Source organism: Brachypodium distachyon, chromosome 4, assembly GCF_000005505.3.
Source record: "Brachypodium distachyon strain Bd21 chromosome 4, Brachypodium_distachyon_v3.0, whole genome shotgun sequence".
NCBI lineage: Eukaryota > Viridiplantae > Streptophyta > Magnoliopsida > Poales > Poaceae > Brachypodium > Brachypodium distachyon.
The window spans coordinates 25,771,309-25,788,158 of record NC_016134.3 but is presented as its reverse complement, the minus strand read 5'-3'; the positions used below and the strand labels follow the sequence as shown (position 1 = coordinate 25,788,158).

General features: G+C 42.9%; 1 protein-coding gene and 1 long non-coding RNA gene across 3 annotated transcripts; both read right to left on the bottom strand.

Moving 5' to 3' along the window:
* Positions 1-275: 275 nt before the first annotated feature.
* LOC100833832 lies at positions 276-1,163 on the bottom strand. The gene is made up of 2 exons (XR_002960497.1): positions 1,006-1,163; positions 276-705 (listed from the first exon to the last, which is right to left on the bottom strand). It is a non-coding gene; the product is annotated as an uncharacterized LOC100833832 (long non-coding RNA).
* Positions 1,164-5,021: 3,858 nt separating this feature from the next.
* On the bottom strand, positions 5,022-15,405 carry LOC100845829. Of its 2 annotated transcripts, XM_024455237.1 has the most exons (21): positions 15,309-15,405; positions 14,648-14,782; positions 12,499-12,754; positions 12,175-12,403; positions 11,836-11,986; positions 11,474-11,680; positions 10,852-10,915; positions 10,595-10,734; positions 10,253-10,511; positions 9,949-10,174; positions 9,681-9,828; positions 8,813-9,442; positions 8,492-8,512; positions 8,336-8,397; positions 8,210-8,264; positions 6,705-6,741; positions 6,289-6,614; positions 6,070-6,204; positions 5,816-5,973; positions 5,626-5,694; positions 5,022-5,340 (listed from the first exon to the last, which is right to left on the bottom strand). In XM_024455237.1, the coding sequence occupies exons 2-21, from the start codon at positions 14,762-14,764 to the stop codon at positions 5,286-5,288; spliced, it is 3,345 nt and encodes a 1,114-aa protein (XP_024311005.1). In that variant the 5' UTR covers positions 14,765-14,782; positions 15,309-15,405; the 3' UTR covers positions 5,022-5,285. The 2 variants fall into 2 exon arrangements, with proteins under 2 accessions (XP_024311005.1, XP_014758141.1); XM_014902655.2 differs by lacking the exons at positions 14,648-14,782; positions 15,309-15,405 and adding an exon at positions 12,872-13,491.
* Between the last annotated feature and the right edge of the window lie 1,445 nt (positions 15,406-16,850).

The following is a 16,850-nucleotide window of genomic DNA, read 5'->3' as shown; positions in this document are numbered from 1 at the left end:
GGACAAGGGAGTGCCCGTGCACCTTCCTCCTACTACACGTGATGAAAAATGATCCATCCCCCGCTGCCTGACGCTCGCAAACTAGGCAACACACATCACGTCCCCTCCCCAAAGGTAGCACAAAGATTTTTAAAGTAAGCATGTTGCGGCTAGGCAAGAAACTTAATCAGGCAACACAGACACATATACAGAGAGAATTTTGCATGTTTCCCTATGCCTGGAACACAACAGAATTGAAATCTGGCCAGGAAGAAATTAAGTGGGCATGTTGCACATTGGCAAAAAATTAACTTGATCAGGCAACACAAAGCTAGGCAAGAAAATAACTTGATATAGGCAACACACACAAACACAGAATTGAAAATCCAAGAAAATTAAGTGGGCATGTTACAGCTAGCCAAAGAAACTTGATAAGGCAACACGAGAACACATGTTGCTTAGGACAGAAAATTTGCTTAGCACAGAACACAAGTTGCCAAGGGACCAATGCATTTAGCTACTAGATTGCTCCCTCTGCTTATTTGCAACTTTTATCTACTGAGCTTGCCCCTTGATCTTGTGAGTTTGCAACTCCAGCACATCCCCCTCTATTAGCCACTTGCTAAAATTGCTTGACATCGATCAAACCTTGATACTCAATAACCCTCCAACTTGCTTCCCCTTGATCATGTCTATCTGTTCAGGTGATGCTCTATTTCTTCCAACCTTAGTGTTGCAAAAATGACAGAGGCAAGTGTCAAAATCAATTTAAATGGCAAGTATCAACCTTAGTGTTATGCAGCTATGTGCAACAACTATTATACTAGAACAACCTATATATGACAAATGAACTATATTGTGGGCACATTTATTAGAAAACAAAAAAGCAACTAAATCGACTACTATCCATCTAGAAGAACCTATATATGGAAAAAGCAACTACTATAGGGTTAAAAGAAACTATATGTTGTACACGCATTATTCGGGTGCCTATATTGAGACAAAAATGAAAACGTGGGCGATTACTTCTTGGCCTGTGCGTCTAGACGTTTACCATTAGCTGGAGCAATCTCATTGTTCTCTAGGGGAGGCTGCACACAATGAACCCCATGTAAAACAAAAAAAAGGCAGAAATATAGCGATAGTTAAAGGAGGGCTTAAAAAGCGACTTTGGGGAACAAAAACCACACCTGCAATATGTAGCCACCCTCCGGAGCAATTTCTCCCACATTATCAAGTGGCTGGGTTTGAACTCCAAGATATTTCCATCTAGTATGGCGACGACGATGAATTAAATCTCCGCATTATTGAATTCATGATGTCCGCTGAAAAAAACATGAGACAAAAACTCACAGTAAGCAAAAAATGTAAGGGGCCCTAATTAACCAATTTTTTAGCATCAAATGGTTGTGTAAAAACCAATACTGAAACAGTACGATAGCTCCACCCAATCACACATAGTTGGCAATTGCAAAAGGTATTACTCGGGAATAACATGGTTGTGCTCCAAAACATAGTTGAGCTCCAAAAATACTGGTTGTAATCTGCATCAGCTGCATTTTGCCACATTACTCAGGCCAAAAAAAAGCAACTAGATGTGCTCTTAGGGGGGAGGGGATTAACTGAAGAAGCCACATCTAATTGCCTCACCCACGAAACAAAGCAGCTGCTAAGGGGGAAGAACTACTTCGGAAGAGATGGTCTAGATTGCCCCAAATAACCTGGCTAAAACGACACAAAAAATCCACTACAACTACTTCAGAAGCAATGGTCTAGATCACCCATAAAGAAACCAGCTAATTGGAAGCCCCAAATAAAAGTTGCTCAACACTTCATATAAGAAGCTGGTTAGTGCGGCGACTTCTAAAAATTCAAAATAAAATTCCTATTCAAATGGGGGTGTTTGGCCAGGCAAAAAACTTCCTGTGAGCAACTTATAAAAAAAAATAAGGATTGGTTAGTTCAGCATCCCTTGCAAATTGTCAGGACAAATGCTTAGAGTCGTGAATTAGTCATGTAACTTTTATTCAGAAAAGCAAATATCTAATCAAGAAATAGAGGAAAAGAGGCTTGAAAACACTTTTGATCAATATACGAGCAACTCTCTAATGAAAACTAGGTGGTTAGTCCAGCAGATTGTCATCAGGAAGAGAAACTATCATGCGCATAAACATCAAACCAAAATCCCTACAAAATACAAACAATAAGCGACTTCTACTCCATGGTTTGCCTAATCGGTGACGCAATTCCTATTCAAACATAGAGTTCGATTAGCTAAAGCAACTTATAAATCAACACACATGAAGCAACTCTTATTAAAAAAATGAAGGCAGGTGAATGCTTAATTGCTTCAAAATATGACTCTCTAATGCATTTCTAGTCCTCGTTTGAATTCATGATATAGGCCGCAGGAACACGATGTCAGCTGCAGATAACACACATATAACCCAGCAACAAGAAAAGAGCCCTTATAGACCATATCCCATTAAGCAACAACTGCAAAGAAGCAAAAACAAAACACCCCTGCTAACACACACAATAGATTTCTGTTGCAAAAATGTACAGAAAAAAGGTTGTATATCATCTCATCTGAAAACCTTGTTTAGATGTCATCAAAATTTGGTTCGCGGAAGCAACTTTTACCCAAAACAGAAAAGTGTTAAAGCAAAAAAATTAGGCAAAAAAGGACTCCCTAATACAACTTCTAGTCAATTGGACATTTCAGAGAACCAACTATATGGGAAAAGCAAAAAAGGGGGGACATAGCGTAGCAACTTGTAATTGCAAATAAAAAATTAGGCAAAAAAGGACTCTCTTATACAACTTCTAGTTAATTGGATAGGTCAGAGAAGCAAATATATGGGAAAACCAAACAAGGAGGACATCCCGTAGCAACTTTTAAATTCAAAATTTTAGGCAAAAAAGAGTGAATCTCTAATACAACTTCTAGTCAATTGGATATGTCGGAGAAGCAGCTATATGGGGAAAGCAAAAAAGGGAGACATGGCGTAGCAACTTTTAATTTCAAAAACCAATTTACAAAAAAGATCTACAAAGAAATTGCTTCTCTGACATACTTGTTAGTTTGACTAACAGTCGAAAACAATGAACACCCCACAACAAACCCGGTCCAATTAGCTTAAAGGCAACTTTTAATAAAAATGTGCCTAAAAAATTGGAGCCCGTCAGAACAACTTCTAACTGTTAGGTCCTTGAACAGTGAATTTGCATTCATGAACACAATGTAGGGTCTCTGAAAAACAGGAAAACAGATTCAGAAGCGACGCTAGACAGAAAATGAATGCACATAGTAATGGCATCATAATTGATCACAAAAAATTGAAGGAAAAATGAACCATGTTCTGATTTCTGAACCCATGGGGGATCACTACTAGTTGGAGTGACTTGCTCATGTTCTTAAGTCATGGAGGATCCTAGCATTAGCCTCCCAGCTAATCCCTCCGATCCATAATAAGTGTCTCAGATTTTGTACCAACTTAGTACAAAGTTGTACTAAACCAGAGACACTTATTACAGAACGAGCGAGTACCAATTTGGGCTGTAAATTAGGAAATGGATATGAAATTAGGATGATGTTAGATTGCAGATTTGCATCAATAAACCAAAAATGCTTGCATGTAACCTATTTTGGTTGTAAATCATACACGTAGGTGCACTTGCAATGACCGATAAGGGCATATAATTTGGTACAATTTGCAGGGATTTGTAGGTACAATTTAGGGGATCTTGATTCCAAAAGCTAGGCAAAAGCTAGCCTAACCTAAACCCCGCTAGTCCAGCTCTAATCTGCAGTAACAGCAGAGCCACCACGCAACCCCCAGAGCTAGATGCGACGCAAACCCAAGGACGAAAGCATCCTCTCCCGCGAAACCGGGCATGCAGGCCAGCCAAAAGCAAATCAAAACGGAGCTACGCGAAATCCTAGCGCTGCGGAACATGGAGTAGATACTAGCTTGGGGGGAGGGCACTAACCGTGAAATCGGGGGTGAAATCGCTCTGCTCGTTACGCCCACGGAGACAGCTGCGCCTCCCCGTTGTCGATGCGCTCGCCGCGCTCGAATCAGCACCGGGAAAAGCTTCGCGCAGCCACCAACAAGGCGCCATGTGACATGCAGACGGCGAACCCTGGCCCTGCTCGCGACACCCTCGGATGCTCGTAGGTGGATGCGAGAACCCGCGGCGAGGAATCGACGGTGAGCTCGTCGACCTCCCGCATCCTTCGACCACGATCCCCCTACCCGCACGCCGCGCCTCCCTTCTCCGTCAACCAGCACCGCCGAGATCCCACGCCGCCGTACCAAAAAAACCACTGCCGAGAGAGAGAGACGAAGAGAATGGGGGAATGGAGAGGGAAAAAAGGGGATGGGGTCAAAAATGCAGGACATGTGATTCCTCCCCGGGCGGCTCGCGTGCAACAGAGAAGCTTCTTGTCCTAAACGCATCCGACGGACAGCGTGGGCCAGATGAAAATGGAGGGAGATGAAGCTGTGCGCCCGCTTCCTCTGATAAGTGCGTAAGCACTTTCAAGCACTTGGGTTTTTTTTAGGTACCTAAAACTGCACACAAACTAAATGGAGTATTAGAGAAGGCACTTTAGACTATTTACATTACAACCCTAAAATTAAACGAAACAAATTAGAGTTCGGTGATCAATTGAACCAAAGAAATTCGAGGTCAGGCGGAGGCCGGAGCCCAAAGAAATGCCAGCCGCGCGCCCTTTCTGCCACCTGCACTTGGTACCACGCACAGATTTCAGCCAATGCCCTCAGCTTCGCCACGCTCCACCGTCCGCCGGTGCCACTGGCGCTAGGGTTCGCCAACCGCTGAGCCGCACCGGTGGCCACGCCAGTCGACGCCCTCCTCCCGGCCTGACGGCTTTTGTTTCTTTCTTGTTCGATTATATTTCTCGGTTGGATTACGTTTTTTCCCTGCACTTTCGAAACTCTGTTTTGTTTTGACATGATACTCTATACATCCAAATTGAAGGTATTAAGGAGCAACAACTGATTTGTGCCCTTAGATTGAAAAAAAGATAGTCTAAATTAATTTTATGATATCGTACAAGAGCTCAAAATCTTAAAAGAATAACCTTCGGAATAAAAGTGCATAATGGCTCCAAAGCAAATATTACAATTATTTTTCCTTGAAAGTTATCACTAATGGTAGCAACTAGCAAGCCGGACCAAGTCACACTTTAGGTATACTCACTGAAATATCTTAAATTTGAGCTGAATTGCATCAAACGTTCTACTCTCCCTGGATTTACTATGCCTCCGTTATTTTCTTCAGGGTGAAGGTATTTCCATCATGGCTATTCCTTGGTGGCACCCGACAACCAACCTACGCAAAGAAGTACATCTTCCTGGTTACAAAATTCATGTTTACGAAGAATGAAGAACAAAGAAAATATAATGAAGCATGTCAAATTCACAAACAGAACAAATATAATGAAGCAAGTTGTTGAGACAATTTTTTCTTTCTAGAATACTGTTGAGACAAATTTCATCAAACACAATACTGTGCAGTCAATCTTTTTTACTTACATTGTTCGGCAGCCTAAATATCGAATTATCAATTTCGTCAGTAAACTAAAGGAAGTACAGTGTACAGAACGTTGTTCATTACCTTCTCAAACCCTTTATAAATCCAAACCCATAAACTGCACCCAGGTTAAAACCAATTATGTTTTCAAGCCTGCATGTTCAGGGAGCTCACTGTTAACAAGATTGATCAGAAGGCATGTATCACTAGTCTTATATATGTGTAGAAAAGAAAAAAAAAACTATGTATGTGACTGCAAAAGTAGAAGCAATACTTGTAGGTAGTGGAGTCCCATAGACGAACCGTCCCATCAAGTGAACCTGTGATCAACAATGGAAGCTCTGGGTGCAAATTGACGGCAGTGACACGCCCTTCATGCCCTTCTAGCTTATGAACACATCCTTCCAAGATATCCATCTCCAGGTCCCAAATCTGATCAAAGAAAAACAAAAGCATTTCAACAATATCATATAGTATGGTTGATTAGTTGACAAGCAAATCCTTGAATTGTCAGTGTGAGGACAACACCTTTGCAGTCCCGTCCATGCAACCGGTGATCAGATGCTGCCGATTGCGGCGTGTGAAGTAATCAACACAGAGAAGACCTTGGTCGTCTCCATCGAATGTGATGGGGCTACTACCATCAGAATGAACACTCCATATCTATGAATTCCAAGCACGTTTCATCATCAATGGACCATATAAATTTATAAGAAACAGACGATGTTAAATAAATAAGGAGCTAACCTTGACCTTGCCATCCCTGGAAACACTGGTAAAACTATCAGCGCCATTTGGGTTAAACGTTATTTGAGTGACTCTGTTAGTGTGCCCCTGAAATGTTCGAGTACACTCCCAGTCCTTCTCCCAATCCCAAAGCTTAATCAGATGATCATCATGGGAGAATGACAGCACAACAGTTTGTGTTGGATGCACAGCCAAAGATGTGATTCCACTGTCATGAGCATCGAAGCTCGTGGGTTCTTTTTCTTCGTAACTGTATACATGGATGCACCCATTGCCATCACCAGCGATAATCCACTTCTCGCGTTCAATGAATTTAGCTGCATGAACTGCACCGAGAATATTATTTTCCATAAAGTTAGTAGGTGATATATGGCAACAAAACACAAACAACGAAATCTAATAGGAAGCATGTCTACCTGGTTCATCTGTTACTTGAAAGGATTGCAACGTAGCCTGTGAGTGGGAAGATAATAATTTTGTTCAGTTCAAAATATGGTATCGAATTTTTTCAATAATAGAAGATTTTGTTCATTGGTTCTCTGGATACAAAATACACAATTACACACAGCAAAACTAGAGATCTGATCATCTTAATTACATAAGAAATTCCAGAATTAAGGGTGCGTTTGGTTACACTGCTTTTCTGCTTTTGCTTCCAAAAAGCAAAAAGAACTAACCAAAGGGCTATTTTTGATAGCAAAGCAAAGCAAGTTGCTTCTCGTAGTGCATTTCACGAAGTACCTCGTGAGGTACTTTCATCTGCTTTGCTTTGCAACTTTGAGGTTTATTACCCGCTGCCATCCGGTAAGTCATACCGATTCGTTCGATTCGTTTCTGTTTTCCTCCCGGCGCCCATCGCTCTCTTCCTACCTCACACTCTGACGGCCGCCGCCCGCCTTGGCTCAAGGATGGGCGCCGCCCTGAACTCCGGCGCCGCCACCTCCCAGCCCTGTCCTCCGCTGCGGCTCTTCTTCCTCTTCTTCTCCCTACCCTCGTCCTTTGGTTGCTCTCCCGCAGAGCTCATGCTTCCCTGCTCAACCTCGGTGGCAGCCGGGGCGGCGCGCTGGGCTCACGGAGGCGGCGGGCCCACAGGCTCCATGGAGGGCACACGGGCTCGCCCCCACTCGAAGTCTACGCAGCGGCAGTCGCGGAACCCGGCACGGCGGAGGACGGAGACGACCAGCGGGCGGCGCCTCCGTGAGCCCAGGCTGGGCGACGCGGTGGGTGCACGCAGAGGTGGCAAGGCGATCTCGCACGGAGGTGGCGCGGCGGGCTCGCGCGGAGGCCGCCGGAATCCGGTGAAGGGGCGCGGCCGAGATCCAATGGACACAACGACAGCGGGGTCCGATGGAGGCAGCGGGATCCGGTAAACAGGCCATGGGGCACTTCGCCGGAGGGAGAGGGGACGAGGAATCAAGGGAAGAGGGAGGAGCTGTAGAACGCTTAGGGACTCACCGACAGAGGAATCAGAGGATGCAGCACAAGAGCAAGAATAACAGTGGGCTGTAAGATGGCTACAAAAATTTAAATATTATATTGGTAGTTGGAGGAAAGAGAAGAGAGAAAAAAATGGACTGTTAACTAGTAGCCAGCTGCAACACGTGCTCCTAAGCACCCTGTGAAACTGTAATGTGAGCCTGCTATTAATTAAATAGTGTTTTATAGCCAACTTATTATACATGCTAACTATTATACTACTTAAAGATGACATGACAAGCTTACAGCCAACAGCAGGCTATAGCTATTAATCTTACTCGAAAAAAGAAGCAAACCGGAACAACCAAACAAGCTTTTTGCGTTTTTAGAAAAGCTGCTTTTTGAGAGCAAGAAAAGCAAAGCTGATTTTGACCAAAGCAAAGCAAAACCAAACGGACGCAAGTGTATCGAGTGCTGATCAACACCAAAGACGAACCACACCCACCATTGTCTGATAGTCCCAAACACGAAGGCTCCCCCCATGATGTGTCGTCATAATCCTGCATTATTTCAACATAATGAAATTGTTCTATGTCATTTTGGTGCGGATGACAAAAATGTACGCACTCACCATGGCTGCGATGGATGCACTTCTACTGACGACACTTGCTGAGAATCCAGGGTGGCAATGATCTGCTCATGTATCCAAGTCCAAATAAGGCAGGCATGGTCAACCTCACAATTAAAGAGCTATCAACACCAGTGGTAAAGAAAGAAGGAAAATCACCTCGATTCTGGATTGATTCGGCTGCCACGTCACTCAGAGGGAAACAACAAAAATAAAAGTAAACAAAAACGGACACGTTTTGTTAAGCACAAACCATATATATGAAAAAAAAATGATATAAGACCCAACGAAAAAAAATCAAGAGTTGGACACATTGCTGCATCCTTGGATCTGGATCGACAGATGAGCAGTAGGACTTAGGCTTTGAGATTTGCGTTGAATCAACAGATCCAACGATGCAGCAATGGCTCCAGCGTTGGGTCTTATAGGATTTTTCTCCGCATAGATAAACATTAAGGCATCAAAAGTATTATGGCTTACCTCAGACTCTGTCCCTTCAGCAGGTAGATCCCAACAAACAGGCAGCGTCATCTCTTGCAGCTCATCACTGTTCATCTCTTCGGCTTTCTTAAAGAAGTTGCCGTACACCACCGAGGCAGAATCTTCGTCAACATGCTTGAGGTCATGATCACCCACCGCGACGCTCTGCACTGTGAAGAACTCGCTGATGGCTGATGGCAGCTGCTGGTTCTGTTTGCGAATTGTCACGGCAATGGTATAGGAGCAACCTGGAGGCACCACGCTGCAGAATGGCAGCTTCGTAGAGTACATTTTCTGGGTCTTGGCCATAACCATGAACGCGACGCGGTCGCTTCCTTTGTTGTTTAGCCGCAGCGAGCAGGATGTGGCCTTCTTTGGCTCAAAGGGGAAGTAAAGCTCAACGGGGTGGACATCAAGCAGCTCGGACTTATCTTTTAAAGTTAGTTCATGAATAAAGGTTTCTGTTTCGTTCAGCATATCGATGATTTCCCCGATAGAGGGCCTTTTCAGCCTCTCAGGCTCCACACAACTCAACGCCAATTTGATGCATTTCTTAACTTGCTGACAATAACCTTCGCCAGACGTGTCATCGAATGTTGCGCGTAGCCTCTTCCTCCAGTTTTCATGAACCTGAATTGAAAACAAAGCTAGAATGGTAACTAACAACGCAAAACGCATTTTCGGTAGAATAAACTACTCCCTCCGTCCAACAAAGGATGTCTCAATTTTAACTAAATTTGAATGCGTCTATAAACTAAGTCATGTCTAGATACATCCAAATTTTGACAAACTTGAGACATTTTTTGTTGGACGGAGGGGGTATTATTGATCTTGCTGCGAATGGAAAGCAAAAGTTAACTCCCCTTACATTTTCAATAAGCTCCTGGATAGATAATTCAAAATATGCATGGTATTTTTTCCCTGTCATTATCTCTATGATTACAACACCCAAGCTGTATATGTCTGACTTTATGGAGATAACTTGCTTATCTATGAATTCAGGTGGCATGTATCCTCTGCGTGAGACAGAAATATTGCAGATATAGTTAATGTAAAGCAAATGCAACCTGGTGCTACAAGCAAATGCAACCTGGTGCTACAAGCAAATGTTGACCTAGGGCATTAATTTTACTCACCGTGTTCCTATCATCCTTATTGTCTGAATGGAATATTCATCTTCCAAAACTCTGGCCAGAGCAAAATCTCCTATTTTTGGTACCATGCACTCACCCAGAAAAATGTTACTAGGATTTAGGTCCATATGAATGATAGGACTCGATCGCTCATGGAGTTGTCTTAAACCCTCACAAGTGCCCTTAATTATTCTGTAGCGTGTGAGCCAATCGAGTCCATAACTTATGTCTGTAAGAAAGAAAAAATGATTCTTTATCCAAGTAACACAGAAATAATATACCGATCTCGCATGTTGAGGTGCCATACCTGAAAGATGCTGATCAAGGGATCCATTTGAACAATACTCGAGGCACAAGACCTTGTTTTGAATTTCAGCAAACACCATTTTTCCCTCGTACTCTATAAGTTGGTGTTCAGTATGCATGCAGTAGCCAACTAATTGTATGATATTCGGGTGATGCACCTTCATAAGGTATTGAATCTCATTCTCGAACTCATTATCATTCAATCTACGTGAGCTATGGTACCTCTTCACAGCAATGACTTGTCCATTCTCATAAACTCCCTGTGTAACATCTCTTATGAGGAAAATGGATTGTTCCAAGTATCATACTATCATAGGCGTGAAACTGTAAATGGTGATCATACCTTGTAAACTCTTGTGAACTCACCCTTACCAATTATTCGCTCTTCAGAGAAACCATCTGTCATGCTTTCTAGCAACTGGAACGGCACAGCTTTTGCCGTCGGAGTATCGAAGTAAGTAGAACTGCTAGCTTCACCACCACCTTACAATTTCAAAAGGCAATTCACTAGTGAATCGATGTGCAACCAAGTATTTTTATTGCAAATGGACGACCCCACTATTCCAATAGATACTGTTACTTGTTAAAGGAATCACTAACCTGAAGAGTGCCCAGAGGTCACATTGCTCTCGGAATGAAGGGTTGATTCTCCATCATTATTAAACTGCAAAGAGAAGTAGGCGTTGAAACTTACTACCTTAAACCAACAGCTAGAGTTTTGTTTTTACATCGTCGTTGGTGCATGCAGTTCAATCTAGCATCAGTGTTAAAAAAGGTCTTGCCAATGCAATATTAAATCAAAAGGTTGTGGCTCATCTCTAAGGCATAGTCAAGCTTACACATTAGGTGATTATTTGAATAATGCATGGATGTCCTTCTGGATGAACTAGTTGGTGCGTGCAATTTAATACAAGAAACGATGTGTGCTGAACCTGCTGGACATAAGGAGATTAAAAGGACTTCTTTTCCACTGAAAAAAACATACATGTCACAACAAAGGGTATATATGTAAGAATTAATGAAGTGTCGCATAAGTCCTATCTGCAGCTACAAGAGAAATCTGCAGTTCAAGCCAATTATCAAAATATGTTATTCTAGGGCCATAAATCCAAGTATCAAACGAATACTGGAGTTGTCTGTGTTTTTAACCGCCCTTAACTGTGTGTATTGCTGTAATTTACTCGTGTTATTGAAATGATATACTAAACGTGATTGATCGCACCTGTTCTATGTGCAGGCTTATGTCACCTATTACTGTTTCTGTCTCCTCCAAATTAGAAACAATATACTGTATAGTAGGTCTTTCTTGTCGGTTCGGCTTCAAGCATTCTAGTGCTATTTCGATGCATCTCTTCACCTGGTTGCAATATACTTCAAGTGATGCAGGCCTCAGTATTTTACAAAGTTTATTCCTCCAATTGTTATGTACCTGCAATATGGAAACTCAAGTTAGTATGGTACAATTCCGTAAACAAAGCAAAAGTTAGCATAATACAGGACAGAAACGTAAAAATATTAATATTGGGTTTTTTTTAACCACTGAATGAATGATTGAAACTGACATAGAAAAGGACTTAGTCTTACATGCTTAACAAATTTTCCGGGCCTCATATCAGCGATACTGGTGTAGCCTTCACGTCCGGTCATTATCTTCGTAATTATAACACCCAAACTAAATATGTCAAACTCTTTTGTAATTATTTGATGGTTTAAATATTCTGGCGGCCAATATCCACTGCATGTCATCATAACGGAGCAAATATTGTCATTTAGTTGAATAAAAGGAAACCAAACTTGAACTTGTTAAAATGATGGGGAAAGAATCGAATTCTTGATTTGTAGTTTGCTGCCTGTGCGGGGCAAACTTGGTATACATGAGAAACTGCACAACCAATAACCCGAAATACTTAGTATTTATCTTACCATGTTCCTACGGCACTCATTGTCTTTCTTGTTTTTTCATCACCCAAGAGCCTGGATAAACCAAAATCTGCGATCTTTGGCTCCATGTTTTGGTCTAGTAATATATTGTCTGGTTTCAAGTCCAAATGCCATACGGAGAACTCCAGTCCCTCATGAAGATATTTTAAACCAACACAGATCCCTTTTATTATCTTATAACGTATGTGCCAATTTAGTCCAGTGTTTTCATCTGCACAAAAGCAATGAAACAGGGTATGCTCATTAAGAAATGGAATCTTAAGAACATTTTGCGTTATATTCAATAAGGTAGACCAGCTTAATTACCGGAAATATGTTTTTGAAGGCTACCGTTGCTGACGTACTCAAGGCAGAGCGCCGTATGCATCTTCAAAGCAACAACTTGGTTTCCTTCAAATTCCGCAACTACTTCCTCTGCTTCATTGCAGAAACCCACCAACTCGACAATATTGTCATGCCTGAGACTCTTCAGGTTCCGAAACTCCTTTTGGAATTCACTATCATCGACACCTGTCATGTGAAGTACCTTCACAGCAGTCTCTTCTCCACTTGAATTAATACCCTGCTCAGCAACTCATAATGAATACTCACCATAGTTTTCGTGATATGCATGGGTTATTGATATGGTATTATAAAGAGTAAATTGCACAAAACTGGGGCAGTCATTGCAGGAAGTCACCACTTTGCCACTACATTTAGGTAACAATTCGCACACGAAGCAGGCAAGCAGCCTACATCATCAGTTCTTCAACGCAGCTAAGCCAGATTCTGAAAGAGGTGGCCCACAAGTCAGATAACTTTGGTCGTTTCCGCCCATTAACGCCGGTTCGGGCCCTGGGCGATCTCCTTCCTGATGAATGGCCATGGCGTAGGAGTGAGCAAGGAGGAGGAAAGGGCCAAGGAGGACCAAGGACCAGGGCAGGAACAGGCCCGTGGAGGCGGACTTGCCGAGGATCCACCGCGTAACAGTTCATAAAAGGTATTGCCAGGAGCCTCCGGCAGGTGTGCCAGAGCGCCAGGGAGGCCGCCAGGAGCACCTTCGAGGCGGGGTCTGTCACCTTGGAGATCCCCATTGGTGTTTTGCAGAGGTCGAATCTGGATTGAGACGGGGGAGGGGTTGGAGTGGGTCAAGAGACGATTTTTTGGGTGCGGTGCAGTCGCCGACGGTGGGGTGCGCGGAAGGCGAGGGGGTGGCCCGCTCGCGGTTTCCTCGGGAGGGGTGCAGCCGTGCAGGAAGGAGGAAGAGAAAGCGTGAATGACAGGAAGAAGACGAAGGAAGACGGCGCTAACCGGTGGAAACGGCCTAGAAAGCGGTGATTTCTTGCAAAAGATAATCAAAGTGGTAGCTATAGATGGCCAACGGCCCGAGCCTGGAAGCCCAAGATTAAAGGTGTCGGGTCTGGCCGGTCCCAAATTGCCACCTCCCAGGCACGGCACGAGACACGCATCGGACCGGTCCGGTCCAGCTCGGCACGGCAAACTTGACGGGCCTCACAAAAAACCCGTGGGCACAGTTCAGCCCAACGGCCTTTTTTTATTCGTGCTAGTGAGATAATGGGTCAAAATGCCTCTGCCACGTGACTTAGCACAAACACTAGCAAGGCCTCATGGTCAGCACGTGGATAGCTGAGGGAGAGGTCTTCGGTTTGACCGTCCTTGCCCACGGATTTTTATTTTCCTCATGGATATGAGGAGGTCTACGCCCGGGGCCTGAGGATGAAACCCAAGCGCGAGGCACCAGCGGGTCCTCGGTCCAGCCCGATTAAGTTTGTTTCGGGCTTCGCGAAAAGCCCAGTCTCGTGGGCCATCTCAAATGTGGTTTTGTATAATTAGCTCCCTCTGTTCCTCTCGACGGAGAGAGTATATTATAAAAGCACAACGGAAGATTAGATCTTCGACATATTATATCTTTGGCTATGAGATGATCTAGAAGTATTACGAGCAAATTATTATCCGCAAACTAGCAAATCTTGAAACATGGTTGCTTAACTCGGTTTCAATTGTTTAGGCGATGCCTCGACCAGCCCGACACACTTTAAATCCGGATGAACCGGTCATGTCAGTACCGAGGTGGACAAATTAAGTGGGGCCCAACGGGCTGCTTGCAAGATTGGCAACAAATTTTTGGATAGAACATTCTTCTAGAGATTAATTGCAAACAAAATAGTCGCCAATGTCGTGAGAAGCCCCTCATGTGGGGCCACTTTGTCCATCTTAACATTAACATCTCGTTGGTTCAGCTCGCGCGAGGCTGATTTTGGCCTCGGGTGAACAATGGAAGCAAAGTTAGTAGACCACATTTTGAGATTTCCTAATTTGGGAACTAAAGTTTAACCGCATGCCAAGTTTCGGTCACCGCTAATGTAATTTTCTCTTGTAGATCATAACTTTGACCATGAGGATGCAAATTCGTCTTTGACTGCAGTTAAGTACAGATATTGGTTGCAGATCATACCTTGTAAACTGTTCCGAAAGTACCACTGCCAAGTACTCGCTCCACGTGGAAATCGTTTGTAACCTCTCTTATGAATTGGTACGGTAGCTTCCTCGGGTCATCACTTGTGTTCTCCATGCTGTTGATTCTGCAGAACTGATTAAGAGAATTAAGCTGTTTTACTCAGGCGCACAGAAATGCTCCTTCCGTTTCATAATTTTTGTTAAAATATTATATGTATCTAGATATTTTTTTAGAAATAGATACATCTATTTTTGAGCAAATTTCTGACAAAAAAATTAGTAAAAGTGTAAAAGCAACTTGTATCGTCTTGTCCTCTCGAGATTTAGCAGTTAAGAGCTTTTGGCCAATTACGCAACGTCGCAAACGAGTGCGCGGAAGAGGCACTGCAGTAATTTTTTTTTACTCGCCCATTCTTATTAGGGATTTGTCTAATACAACCAGCAATATGAAAAGGATGGCGAAAAGGTCTGCTGGTAAGCCTTTTTCTGAAGGTCTGTAGAGCAAATGCTACAGAGCTTATCCGCCAAAAACAAAAATGCTTATGCCTACTAATTAAGATGAACGAAGCACAACTGCGATTGACCTTTTACAGAACCATGAAGCTGAGACAAAACGTAGCCAACACACCTGAAAACAGAGGAGTTGTGAAGGCAATTACCAGGAGAACAGAAGAAGAAGACCTGCAAGGCGATCGGAGGGAAGCCGAAGTCCAAGACAAGAATGGGCTTTAGATTGGATGGAAGCCAGAGTCCAAGACAAGACTGGGCTTAATACTGCAGGATGGATTAGACTGCACGATTAATTAATAAGTCATAATCTCACTCGGTATGTGAAAGCACGCCTAACCACAGCTAGATTCACGATTCAATTATTAAGACGGCTAATCACATGCATGGCGTCTCAAACGATCCATTTGACTTTAAAACTTGACTTGACTAGACCGCGCTTGATTCATTTTATAAAAACTGCTCCCTCCATTCCATTCATTCCATTTTAACTGTACATGTACAGTATACAAATAAGAGAAAAACAAAGAGAGCAATAAAAGGAAATGGTGGAAGCGACACGCGCACCCCTTAATCGTAGCAAGGGATTAACGCACTGGCAGACACGACAAGGATTTGAAGTCTCACGTTTCATTTTCCGAGACATACTCTTTTATAAATATCTCCGTCAGGACACGTACATATTTCTAGGTCACCTATTTAACTAGCGAGGTAAAGTTATATAACCAAACAAATATGTCGGCGAGGTAAAGTTATATAACCAAACAAATATGTCATTACAAAGTTCATACGATGATGAATCTAAAAATATTACATTTTATAGTATAATATGATAGGTATTCAGTTAATCAAATTGACAATCTAAACGTATGTGTAACCCTTATAAACCTTGACGGAGCTAGTATTTTCTAGCTTCGGAAATACTCTCTCCGTTCCTAAATACTTGTTGCTATTTTAGTGCAACTTACACTAAAATAGCAACAAGTATTTAAGAACGGAGGGAGTACACGGGAAAGCATGCACCTATGGGCTATGACGATACCACATATTACCAGTCACACACCTCAAATACGCGTTCTTTTGATTATTGTGGGATAAGTTAAACGTCCTCATGGGTAAACTGATTGATGTGCGCTGTGCCACACTTGGTCTTCAGTTCTTGTCTATCTATACACAGAGCACGGGGTTAGTTTTAGAATAGTCATTACGGATTAAATATGTTACAGTATCTTATACGTCTTTATCGTTAACGTACACTCTATCCTAAGCTAGATGCTGGGCGCTACGTGACAATAACCAAGTTGTAAACTGGAAACATAGACTTAGCATGGCATTCAAGTCTTCAATTATAATGGTAGTCGCTAGCTGTTCATGATCTAACCGACAAAAACCCATTAAAAGGTTCCTGCTTGTCATGTGTGACTTGTCAAATTGCAAATTTATATTGACCAACTTGACATGTGAAGAGGGTTCTTCTGCCCTTCAAAGTCTAAATACCCAAGGGTTTCTTTATAGCTGCTTCCTCGGCACCTAACAAGAATTGAGAACTAGGATAATTAATTAGCTGCAACTTCCGGTAGAGTGAGGTTACGCGTCAAATTTAGGGGTTTGGACGGAAAAAACGCACCTAATAAAATCCGTACGGTTCGGCCCGTATAAGTTTTTGTGGGTCACCCTAGATCTGCCTACCCACA

Bases quoted from the DNA above. Each gene is read 5' to 3' on its own strand.
- LOC100845829 (XM_024455237.1), bottom strand. From the start codon at position 14,764: ATGGAGAACACAAGTGATGACCCGAGGAAGCTACCGTACCAATTCATA. The intron at 12,404-12,498 runs GTAATTAAGCTG...GCTTTTGTGCAG, and splicing joins CCTTCAAAAACATATTTCCG to ATGAAAACACTGGACTAAAT. The intron at 5,974-6,069 runs GTGTTGTCCTCA...TTCTTTGATCAG, and splicing joins GCATGGACGGGACTGCAAAG to ATTTGGGACCTGGAGATGGA.